Source organism: Peromyscus leucopus, chromosome 10 (genome assembly GCF_004664715.2).
Source record: "Peromyscus leucopus breed LL Stock chromosome 10, UCI_PerLeu_2.1, whole genome shotgun sequence".
In the NCBI taxonomy this organism is placed as follows: Eukaryota; Metazoa; Chordata; class Mammalia; order Rodentia; family Cricetidae; genus Peromyscus; species Peromyscus leucopus.
The window spans coordinates 87,996,166-88,009,131 of NC_051071.1; the positions used below are offsets into that span (position 1 = coordinate 87,996,166).

Below are 12,966 nucleotides of genomic sequence, written 5' to 3' on the forward strand. Positions count from 1 at the left end.
GGTGGAATTCGTGGTGACTGTATATGTCAGGAGCTATAATGGGGGTAGAATTTACCCTAGTTAATTGCAAGCTGGTGACCCTGCCTATTGTTATTTCATGGATTCCAGCAGATGTGCCTTGAGAAATGAAAGGACTTTTATTGCTAACGGCACAGCAAGGAGCATGAGCGTGGTGTGGATTCCACGTTTGTCCAGAGGCCCTAGAAAAGTGTGCGTGGGTCTGATGGAGACCACAGCAGAGGTTCTGTCACAGTGAGGGTTATTACCAAAGTGACCTCAGGAAGCTGAGGAACCCCGCACTTCATAGCAGCCTATGTAGAGGGTCTGGTCGGTTGGTTTGCTGAAGGGGCTGCTCCTTGCAAACAGAACCTTGAGAAATAACCTATGTTCAAGGTGTAAAGACCTTGCAATCTTAAACAGCCCAGCAGGAGCATACAGGTGTGCTGAGAGTGTGTGCTATCATGCATCTGCCATCACAGTGCCCCTTAGGTATCCTTGAGTGTTAGCACGCTGGTCTGCTAACCCTATTCCCAGTGTGCTTGCTCACTTGTGGCTGCTCTTGACCTTGGGTAGTACTGTTCATTGGGTGATTCTTTTTTGTTTGTTTGTTTGTTTCGAGACAGGGTTTCTCTGTGTAGCTTTGCGCCTTTCCTGGAACTCACTTTGGAGACCAGGCTGTCCTCGAACTCACAGAGATCCACCTGCCTCTGCCTCCTGAGTGCTGGGATTAAAAGCGTGCACCACCACCGCCCAGCTTGGGTGATTCTTAGAACAAAGGTTTTTGTTTTTGTTTTTGTTTTTGTTTTTACCCTAATCTAAAAGAAAAGCATATTCATACCAAGGGGTCTGTATATAAAAATTTGGTAAACTTCCTTTGACCTGTCCACAGAGTTAAGTTGTGCAGTCAGCTCAGTTACCATGTTCCCAAGTGGGATGAGCACTAGGATGAAGTGCTGAACTCAAACCTGAAGAAAGATTATTTGGAGGAGTTAATTCTCAGTGGAGATGCAGTTCAGTCTCCAGCTCTGTCAATAACAACAGTAGTAAGGACAGTGGTACTTGCTGAGCATGGTGGTCCGTGCCTATAACCCCTGCACTTGGGAACCAGAAGCAAGAAGATTGGTGGTTCGTATACCCTTGCAGAACAAACTTGAGGCCAGCCCGGACTAAGTCTTAAGGAAATGGAGAACAGAAAAGAAAAAAGCCATCCTTCATTTTCTTTTCTTTTTTTTTTAACCTTTGTGAGGAGAGGGTAGGGGAGGAGTGGGTATATACCTCACATAGTGTGGTGGTTTGAAGGAAAATGGCCCCCAAAGGGCGTGGTATTATTAGGAGGTGTGGTCTTGTTGGAGGAAGTGTGTCACTATGGAGGCAGACTTTGAGGTCTCATATGTGCTCAAGCCATGACCAGTGTGACAGACCATTTCCTGTTGCCTGCAAGATGTAGAACTCTCAGCTACCTCTCTAGCACCATGTCTGCCTGCATGCTGCCATGTCCCACCATGATGATAAGGGACTAAACCTCTGAAACTGTAAGCTACCCAATTAAATGTTTTCCTTTCTAAGAGTTGTCATGGTCATGGTGTCTCTTCACAGCAGTAGAAACCCTGACTAAGACACATAGTGTAGATCTCACTTTTCACTTTGTTGGAGAGAGGTTCTTGTTCACTGTTGCATACATCAGACTGGCCTGCAAGTTTCCAAGATCACTGGATTATCCTGAGTCTATCTTTCATCTTACCGTGGGAGCACTGAGTTACAGACACACATGAAGAATTTCATTAGATCCTGTCCACACTTGGCAGCGTGCCTAGACTCAGCCCTAAAGTGAAGCTTCTGAAACCTTTGTAACTGTTCTTTCTTTGTGTGTTCTACAGAGATGGTTGTCCGGTGGTGCCTAGTTCAACAAGACCTGCCATTCCAGCACCCAAGCTCACCAAAGCCAACGGTATGACAGACACATTTACTTTAACAGGGCTTATGGAGAGGTGACTTTCTTCTGGATAGCAAGTTGGATACTATCACTAAACTTTTTCTTAACTTTCTAGAATGTTTTACAGGATCTAAGTGAAAATACTCTATTTCAGTGATAACAGTTCTGAAACTCAATATATATTAGAAAAATAGCAGAGCATAAGTATATATCCAGTGGATCTGAAAAGTCTGTGTGTCCTCAGAAAGTCCCCTGATGCTTATTTAAGCCTCCATTTCCCATCAGTAAAATATTACTAGTGTCAACCTAGTGAGGTTCTAATGAGGTGTGTAATTTATACAGACATCGACAGAATGTCTCCTGGGCTAGGGACCCACCTGCACACTGTAGGTTCATCGGTGTGCAAACAAGTATCTACCTCACCTGGTAACATAATGACAGAAGCAGTGGAAGAGCTGTAGTGGCTGATGAAGCCTGCCTGTAAGTACTTTAATCCTCATTATAAACAGATCATTCTAAAAGTACTGTTGTATTGCTTCATAGCAATGCAAAGTGAAAGAGAAACTGAGGCACTGAGAAGCTTGCTAACTTTGCCCAAGCCCACTGTCTTAGTCAGGGTTTCTATTGCTGTGAAGAGACACCATGACCATGGCAACTCCTATAAAGGAAAAATATTTAATTGGGGTGGCTCAGTTATAGTTCAGAGGTTCAGTCCATTATCATCACGGTGGGACATGGTAGCATGTAGGCAGATGTGGTGCTGGAACAGTAGCTGAGAGTCCTATATCACAAGAAGAGGTCTGAGACACTGTGTGGTATCTTGAGCATATATATGAGCCCATCTCTGCAGTGACACACTTCTTCCAACAAGGCCACATCTCCTAACAGTTCCACTCTCTTTGGGGGCCATTTTCTTTCAAACCACCACACCCACAAAGTTAACGAAGAGTAAGTCTTAAATTTAAACCCAGAAAATCTGATTCCCACTGTGTTATATAATCAGGACCTACAACTGTAGCTTTGATTGCTAATGCTGAGAGAGACATTAGACACAGGGATGTGGGTGAACTGGAGCACGTGAACTTTGTCCTTTCACGGTTGGAGAGAGTGACACCTGATGCCAGCAGCAACTGCTGGAAACCATACCACAGCAGTTTGTCTGTTAGAGCCAAAGGTTAGTTCCCTGTAGAAGTAACCATCTTAGTAAATAAGAAACACAGAGCCAATGCAGAGATGAAAGCCCAGGAGGTCACAGCAATAGCTAAGAGCTAAAAATCTTACCCTTCACTGTCACTGTTGTCCTACCTCTCCGAAAGAGACCTACTTCCTGTGTGTTTGTGCTTTATATAGACTTTCTGTTCTGCCCTCTCATTGGTTGTAAACCCAACCACATGACCGCCTCGTCACTGCCCATCTATACAGACCTCCAGGTCTTCTATGGTTGGTATTGAGATTAAAGGCATGTGTCTCCATGCTGGCTATATCCTTGAACACACAGAGATCCGCCTAGCTCTGCCTCCTAAGAGCTGGGATTAAAGGTGTGCACCACCACCGCCCAGCTTCTACGATGGCTTGCTATTAGCTCTGACCCCCAGGCAACTTTATTTATTAACATACAAATAAAATCACATTTCAGTACAAATAAAATATCACCATAGTTCCCTGCTTTCCATCAGTTCATTTCGAGCAGATGAGCTCACAAAACACTGAAGAGAACATTTTCTGCCTGTCTGTCTGTCCAGGGCCCACACTTTGTGAAGAGTATCTCTATCGGCTCTCTGGCTTGACTCCCTGGAACTAAGTTCTGTGGGACCAAGAAGGGAAAGAGAAAGCACAAGGGGAGGCTGTAAACACCTACCTACGGTGTCTTACGGTGTGCCCGGAGGACTTCTAGATCTAGTAGCCTGTTTCAATTATTTTTCCTGGAGTTCTAAAATGTATTACATTTCTTTCAAAGAAAAAGAGACAATCCCTGGGGTCTATGTAACACCAACCACAAAGTTACAGAAATATGTTCATAAAAATTCTGCCTCAACCTTCATCCTCCTACCAGCATTATCTACAGGTCATTCTCAAATAGAAGCCCTGGGACTCATGTACCACAAAGAGGAAAAAAATCAGTATTTTATCTAGAATATACTTAAAGTACTTTTCCATTTATCCACATGTGGTGCCTAGGCCAAGGCACTTTGGGAAATGAACCAAGCAGGTGTCCTCTCCCATACAGGAGTAGCGTGAGTTCAGTTCCACACTTGTCACATTGTAATGTTGCTCCCTTCAGGTGGGATGATTTCCATTCGGGCTCTCCTACTTGAATCATTCAGTCCCAAACAGCTTGTTTTGTGGGAGTTGGTGCAGGATCTCCCTCTGTAGTCCAGGCTGGCTTCATATGCAGAGCAATCCTCCTGCCTCTGCTTCCCAAGCACTGGAATCACAGATGTAAATAATATACCTACAAAGGGAAAATCAGCTTTTGTAAGTACTATTTTCTCTTAGGGATTTGGTTCCCTTCCCTGTGGTGTGGTGGTGCACACCTGTAATCCCAGCACTTGAGAGATGAGGCAGGAGGATGAAGCGCTCAGGGGCACACACACACACACACACACACACTGATGCCATTGTGCGTGAATGGGGATCAAAGGACAGCCTGCAGGTGTTGGATCTCATCAGCCCAGGTGGTTCCAGTCTTGGTGACAAGCACTCACCCTCTTGATCCATCTCACTGGCCCTGTATCAGAATTTTTAGTTGACTTGTATCCTTGGAGTTATGTATCTTGGGTAATTTCCATGTCGCTCTTGTAATTTCAGTTGTCTGACATACCACTCTGTGCTGTTCCTTTCAGGCCATACCAGTACGCAGCCTTGTGGCCGTCCTGCTCTCACACCTAAGAATTCCTTCTCCAAGGTAAGAAAAACAAACTCCTTTCATGTCTTACTTACTTTTAATAACCAATGTGCTTATGCTTCATGCCAAATTGATGTTGTAATTAAATGTTGTTAAGACACATATGCTCACAGTGGGAGTCTATTGTGATGAACTAAGGCTTTGCTAAGTAAACTCAAAATGCAGAGCCTTCAAGCCTGCGCCCTTGTGTACATTGGCTCTCATGGCTAATGGCTTGACTAGGTAATACTTAGCATCAGGATGTTTGGTTAATGTACACAGTCCCTTCGCTTGTCTCTTGGACTGTAGGAAGAGAAGTGTGTAGTTAACAACAACAGAGTCGCTCTCTGAGATTAATATTAGCCTGAGAAGGCTAAACCTATGGCCCTGGTAAGGAGCAACAGTATTAGCCAAAGAAACAGACTTGCTTGTTTTGAAAGACTTAAGTTGTGTTTTCCAGATAATAAAATGAGATCTTAAACCACTTAGGATTGGCACAGAACTGTCATTTGGCAAAGCTTTAGATGCTGTGTGAGTTCCACTTCATGCTCTCTCTAAGTGTACTTTTGTACCCCTCAGTTTGGGTAATTTTTATTCTTTTGTTTTCTTCTGTCCATGTTATGTGATTTTTCTGAAAGCAGCACAGCTGGATTTTTATTCTATTGGACTGTTTTAAACTACACTCACCCCATGAGTCGAGTCACACCCTTACTATTCAGATGTCTGCTTGAGTAGTATAAAAGGCATGTCTTCCCATTTAAAAGACTTCCCTTTAGTTATCCAAAAAAAGAAAAAATCATACCATCTCAACATAATTCTGGACATGAGCTGGGATTTCAAGAAGAAATTTTGTATAGTGAACAGAAGCCCATCTGCACCTTTCTGACACCACATCATGTCATGCCACACATTTTACATAGTAAGTCCTGGAGCACGCAGCAGTGGGAGCCGTGTTAAGGCAGAAATGACTGTAGCACAAAAGTGGCGTTTCGTGTGTGTTGTTTGCATTGTGCTGTAGCTGAGCTACTTTCCTGGTGGTCCAGATCTTCAGCCTCACAAAGTGGAAGCAACCGAATTTTCATGGCTTTCCACTGTTCCTGTGCTGGGGAGTGTTTGCTTCCTTCTTAAGTGTCAGCGTGTTGACAAAGAAGTGTGGAGTTTCTACTGAATTAACATCAAACCCTGGACATAGGGCCTTTATTATTGTGGGTGCCAACATTTCTGTCAGAATTCAGATCTTCAGGAAGTCTCCTTGACAACATTCTTGCTTGAACACTAATGTCCAGACCTTGATTTCTCATGGAAAATGGGATTTCACAGCCATTGATGCTGTGGGTGCTACATGACCAGCTTATGAGATGTAGTTTTGTCATATCTAACAGCTTCATAAGAAGAGTTAGGGCTCCAGAGTGAGCCACATTACACACTGTGATTTAGTCAGTTAATTTTATCAGTTTATCCAAATCTACATTTTTTCCTGTCTTTTTTAATTTTTAATTTTTTTCTTTAATTGAACAGAGATTATTTTCCATATAACATTCTTACCATGGTTCCCCTCCCCCAACTCCTGAGATCAACGCCACCTTCTCTCCTATCAGAATCCAACCCTTTCTGTCTCTCAGTAGAAAACAGGCATCTAAAGAATAGTAATGAAATATGATAAAGCAAAAACAGAACAAGCCAGAATAGGACAAAACAATCAAACAGAAGAACGAGTCAAAGAAAAAGCATGAAATTGTCAGGCGGTGGTAGCGCACGCCTTTAATCCCAGCACTCAGGAAGCAGAACCAGGTAGATCTCTGTGAGTTTGAGGCCAGCCTGGTTTACAGAAGGAGATCCAGGACAGGCACCAAAGCTACACAGAGAGACCCTGTCTCGAAAAACCAAAAAGAAAAAGAAAAAGCACAAAATTCACATGTAGACGCAGAGATACATATCCACATATACTGGAATCCTTTAAAAACACAACACTAGAAGCCATAATGTATAAAAAAAATGACCTGTGAGATAAAATAAAAAATACAATAAAAATTTTAAAAGCCTTGTAGTAAACCTTTGAGACAAAGAACCTCCACAGATGCCATCAACTTTATTTTGTGTTGGCCATCTACTGCTGGGCATTGGACCTACCCTTAAGAGTGCTTTGTATCCCCAGTGAGACTGTTGGAGTGAACCAATTTTTCATTTGTGAGTAGTTATCAATTGGACATATAACTGGAGACCAGATAGGCCAGGGACTTAGGGAAAACCAAATTATCATTGTTCTGCTAAAGGAACATGACCATAAAGTGACTCCTAACAACATTCTAAAATACTCATAGGTCAGTTTTTCCTCAGCCATCATCAGAGAAGCTTCCTCCTGCAGTAGATGGGAACCAACACAGAGACCCACAGCTGGACAATGTGCAGAGAATGAGAGACCTTAGAACATTTAGTCCTAGGTGAGATCGACACACATAAACTCAGAGACTGTGGCAGCATGCATAGGGCCTGCCCTGGTCTGCACCAGACATGGTCCCAGCATGAGAGTAGAAGTGAGCACGTGCCCCGTCCCTAACCCAGAAACAGTGTCTCTAGCCCAGCTGTGCAAATGTTCAGCACTGAACCCATGGTGCTACATTGTCCTTCCACGTTGTGCTGTAGTCTGTCAGCTGCACAGGAGTGTGGCCTTCAGTTCAGTGATGTATAGTGACTCCATAGTTACAGTCCATTGTTCTGTCCTTAAATTCACAAGAGCACTAAACTGTACTGCAGAGTCTTTACACCTAACAAATGTCAAGCCACCAAATTGGAGCATGCATCCATGTGATACACTGATGAGTAATTAAAAAGTTGATTGTCTTTTGTCTAAGAGCAGTGTTGCATACATAGACTTCCAGCATTAAGAGTTTGAGGCCTCCCTGTGCTGCATAGCAAGACCCTATCTAAGAAAGAGGGAGGGAGGAAGAAGGAAGAACCAAAGTAATTGTATTCCTTTTTCTTAACTTTTAGGCCTTTGTAATCCTATTAAACTTTTCTAAAATGTTCTTTAGAGGACAAACCTCATAAAATATGCCTCAAATAAGAGCTTTGTGTAGTCTCATACATTTAAGAAATAACACAATTTCAGCTGTGTTCGATGATGGGAACCCCTTCCACTTGGCACACTTCAATCCACAGATACTTTCTAGTAACACAGATGCAAAGTGCAAAGATCTAATAAGAGTTTGTACTCAGCAGGAAGAGGGGAGGAGCCATGGTCAGGTCTTCTCTGATCCCAGAAGTTAAGAAAATAGTAATCTGGTGGTCTACTGTGCTCTTGTCCTTCAGGTTAATGGGGAAGAAGTAGCTGAAGCTGTGTGCCCTAGAGGAAAAGGCTCATCTCAGATGAGGGACTTAACGGACCGGACCGAAGCCAAAGGTAGTTTTCAAATAAGCCATCCAGTTACTGTAAATGATCTAAAAGTTCAGTAATCGCTCTTGTCACCTCCCATGCTAACACAGCTTTGAAAGGGAAGGTTGTTGGGAGAAATGAAAGAATAAGAGACTATAAAACTGGCATTGTTGGTTGTATAATGTGCAGATGTCCGGTATTCGCTCTCGGCTCTAAAATGACTTGGGAGGTTGAAAAGACAGTTACTGCGATTGATGTTTCCTGCATGCTGTGAGCAGCCTTCATAGACTACCAATGCCTTATAAATTTTATATTGAGAGTATTTTATCAGGCCTGCTGTATCCTTAATCTTGAGAAGATAACAACTTTATTTTTTTCATTAATGAATGATTTGACATTAATTTTATGAAATGAGCATCAGATTGTTAATTTTTCATGAAAAGGTATATATTTCCAATATCTGCCTTTGTTTTTTGCCACTAAGCTGCATTTGTGTGGTTCCTCATCACAGCAGCCAGCATACTTGTAGAGGAAAAGGACTAGGTCACCATGTCTGTCCTTCCAAGGAGATACTGGTATTTAGGACCGAGACTGTCCCTTTCTCAGTACTTTAAAATAAACTCCTGTTTTTCAAGAATCTGATTCCCAGGATGATGACATCTATGATGATCCTCAAGAAGCTGAAGTTATCCAATCCTTGCTAGATGTTGTGGATGAAGAAGCCCAGAATCTCTTAAACCAGACTAATGCCACCAAAGGGGCCTATTTTCCAGGTCAGTGAACCAGATGAATAAATCAGTGTGCCCAGGAATTCAAGCACGTGTGTGGGGGAAAGTTGCTGAGTAAAACTGAATGATATTAGCAATACTTCCGCAATTTCTAGACAGTATTTTCAGAAATAAAATAAAATGTGTTGTCTTTTCCTTGTTGGTTTGTGGGTGAGTTCCCTCACTAATGAGACTTAGAATGCATTATTGGAGGTGTACGTGTAGCTGTGGGTAGAGTGCTTGCCTAGTATGCATGAAGCCCTAGGTTCAGTGCCCAGCACCATATAAACCACGCATGGTGATACACACTATAGTCCCAGCACTTGGGATATGGAGGCAGGGAGATTAGAAGTTCCCTGTCATCTTCAGCCACATAGCAAGTTCAAGGCCAGCCTGGACTTAATGAGACTCTTGTCTAAAAGGAAGAGTATCATTAAAAGAACATGTCATAGCTTTTAGTTATAAATATATTAGTCTAAACATCTTCTCCTGCAGTTGACAATAAGCCAGTGTTAAAGCGTGCCCATTTCACAGGTAAATTTAACCACTATTCTATACTGTGTGTCCTACCACTTACTCTCCGCTTTCCCAGTCAGTGCGCTCATGTGGTCTATTTACACCGCCTTTAGTGGGTAAATGAAAACTTTTCACTGCCTCAGTGCGTTTCTTAGTTCTCTTGACCTGTGTGCTTCTCTCCCAGGTACGCAGAGGACAAACGGGGAGACACCAGAAGGAGGAGGAGCAGACACAGACTGTGATGGTTCTCCGTTAGCTGAGGATGTCCCCGAGGTGAGGACTGGACCTGCAGGAGTAGCCTGGGGTACTGCACTTCACCAGAGTTCTGTCTTCACCCCGAGGGAAAGCAACGGCAGTGGCTGGAGGTGGAGGAAGGCAGTGTTACTTTATTACATCCCAGTGGCGTCTGACCCAGCAAACTCTGAATCATTTCTCAGTTGAAAGGAGAGAGAGGGAAGGAATGAGGAAAGGCGAGAAGCAGAGAGAGTCAAAACTGCTGACTTAGACTCTTGTCAACCCCCGTCTGTGTACTTAGACGCCACTCAGACACACGGGTTATTTCACTGTTACTTACAGATGTGTGTGGATACCAAGAAGCTGAGGCTTCTGTTTTTCTTAGTATATAAAAATTCTATAAACATTGACTGTCTCTGAAAGGCTTCAGGACTCTTGTAAGTCATAGCAATGGAATTATATTTTCACTACAGTTTTTTAAAACGGACATCTACTAGGGATGTTCAAAGTCTCTTTTAGAACTTCGCCTCCCATTTAAAAATTGTCACCTAAAATTTCTTTTCTCTTAAAAAAGAGAAAAAAGCATATTATTTTTGTCCTTCACTATAATGAACTATAATAACATGTTTATGTCAGAAGACTTTACTATATTGATTTTAGGATATATTTTCATTGGAAAGTTACTTTAAGTGTAACTATTTATTGATGTGAAGTTCCTGTTTAATCTTGTCATACGCATCTTTTCCACTGCTGTGAAAAAACATCATGACCAAGACAACTTACAGAAGGGTTTATTTGGGCTTCTGGTCCCAGGGGCTAAGAGTCAGTCATGAAGGGGATCATGTCAACCGGCAGGCGTGGTGGCTAGAGCAGGAAGCTTGAGGGCTCCCATCTCAAACCTCAAGCAGAAAGCAGAACAAACTAAAAATGGCAGTCTTTAAACTCTAAAAGTTGCCTCCAGTGTCATCCATCCTCCAGCAAGGCCACACCTCCTAAGTCTTCCCACATAGAACCACCAGCTGATGACCAAGTGTCTAAATGTCCAAGATTGTGGGGGACATTTCATTCAGGTTACCACAGGTAGTTATTAATAAAACTTGTATTCCTATCTACCCTACTATCATGCTATGACAGCAACCCTTCTTTCCAAGAGTGGGCAGGTCCAAGGTCAACAGAGCTGGTAACTGGGTAGCATGAGAAAGGCCCATGTCATTTTTTAATATACATCTTACCATATTGTCAGAAATCTTATTTTCATTTAACAATTGTTCCTTCCCACTTTCTATATGAGTGCATACAAATTTGCCTCATTCTTTCTAATATTCTGTTGTATGGATACACCATGACAGATTAAACCAACCATCTACTTGGGAGTTCTTTGTTTTGTTTTTATAAAACAACAATATAGCAAAGATTCCCATTTCTGTACTATAAAATAGCTCTCACAAGACAGAATTCATTTAAAAAAAACTCAGCCGGGCGCACGCCTTTAATCCCAGCACTCGGGAGGCAGAGGCAGGCGGATCTCTGTGAGTTCAAGGCCAGCCTGGTCTACAGAGCGAGATCCAGGAAAGGCGCAAAACTACACAGAGAAACCCTGTCTCGGAAAACAAAAAAAAAAAAAAAAAAAACCCCAAGTGGCTCATCTGAGTGACCACATGGCAGGTCCCACCATTTTCCTGTGTCTTCCCTACCCAAGCATTTCACAGGACAGGCGCTTGAGTTGGAGCCTGTTTGTGTCTTTGGAGCGGCTTACACAACAAGGTTATTTTCTCTTCGTTCCGAAGGCCAGTGCACCACCACCACTGGGTTCTGACTCTGTCTCTCTGGCTTGTGAACAAACTACAATCCTGGCTGTGTCCTTTCTCTGTATCAATCAGCTCCCTGCCTGGTGTATGTTCTTCCTCTTGTAAAATACCAGTTTTATTGATCTGGAGGCCCACACCTGTGACCTTACCACACCTCTGACCCTACCTCACCCGTGACCTTCACACGCCTGTGACCTTGCTTGCTCTAATGATCACTCTGAGGCGCCCTCTGCACACACAGCCACAGCGGGGGTTAGGACTTCAACTTACAGAATTGTGGGGGACACATTTCTCTCTACATACTTGTGTATGTTAATCAGATTTTATCTAACAAGTTGTGGAATTGTATTCATAAAATAAATATATGTTCCAGGCATAAATTCATCCAAAAATGTATAAGACCTACATTATATAAACCGAAACTATACCAAGGACATGAAAAGTTCATTTCTTGTTCTTTAATAGTAAACTCTAAAATTAAAATTCTCTCTATAATCACTCAAATTAAACATGGTTCTGTAAAATAAGTTAACTTTTTTAGTGGGAGACAAGGCAGCCAGTTAAAAATGATTATAAAATTCAGGAAATTAGCATGTGAAATTATCTGGGATTAATCTAAAAATTCAGATTCACAGGAAGAGAATATTCTACTAATTATCACAAAAAATGTTTTGTAATTCATTTTCCCAAAGTGCAAATGAATCCTGAAAATTCTGCTCTGAGAGTGTTACTCAGAGCTGGGCAGATGTTCATAAAGTGTCTAAGACGCATGTGCAGGGGCCTGCATTCAGATCCCAGTGCCTGGTAATAGCAGGGCACAGCAGCACACTCCTATAACCCCGGTGCTCGGGGTCGGAGAGAACCTGTACTCATAAGTATTGCAGATCTGCCCTAGAGAGGGGAGGGAAGCACATCCTCACATCCCTGGAGCTCACTGGACAGCACCCTCGCTGAATATGGGCTCTGGATCCTGGGAGCCTGTCTCAAAACAAGGTAGAAAGCAACCAAGGAAGAAGGGACATCATACCTTCTACATGCATGCTGACACACACATGCACACATTCATACAAATACCTACATACAATGCACATATTCACCCACCCACACATATATCCACTACAATGCACACACCTGTGCACACATTCACACGACCACACATACACCTACATACAATGTAGACACATGTGCACACATTCACAGACCCACACGAACACCTTACGTGCAACGCACACACACATGATGCTTAAAACCAAATACTTAGGGCCAGACCATCTGTATTAATAAATTAACACTTCCTGAATAGATGAGATGTATACTTTGGAATCATTTTCTACTTAAGCTACAAAGATAGTTCAGCAGTTAAGACCCAAATTCAGTCCCCAGAACCTATTTTGGAAAACTCAAAACCCCTGTAACTCCAGTTCTAGGGGATCTGACACCCTCTTATGGCC

General features: G+C 42.6%; 1 protein-coding gene across 6 annotated transcripts in view; it reads left to right on the top strand.

The window, feature by feature from the left end:
* Positions 1 to 12,966, top strand: part of Ptpn13 (protein tyrosine phosphatase non-receptor type 13) — a 190,523-nt gene that overhangs the window by 161,864 nt on the left and 15,693 nt on the right. For all 6 annotated transcript variants that reach the window (XM_037209228.1, XM_028867296.2, XM_037209229.1 and 3 more), the window contains 5 exons: positions 1,878 to 1,948; positions 4,777 to 4,838; positions 8,127 to 8,217; positions 8,826 to 8,963; positions 9,658 to 9,746. In XM_037209228.1, coding sequence (XP_037065123.1) covers positions 1,878 to 1,948; positions 4,777 to 4,838; positions 8,127 to 8,217; positions 8,826 to 8,963; positions 9,658 to 9,746 — 451 coding nt within the window. The remainder of the gene's footprint in view (positions 1 to 1,877; positions 1,949 to 4,776; positions 4,839 to 8,126; positions 8,218 to 8,825; positions 8,964 to 9,657; positions 9,747 to 12,966) is intronic.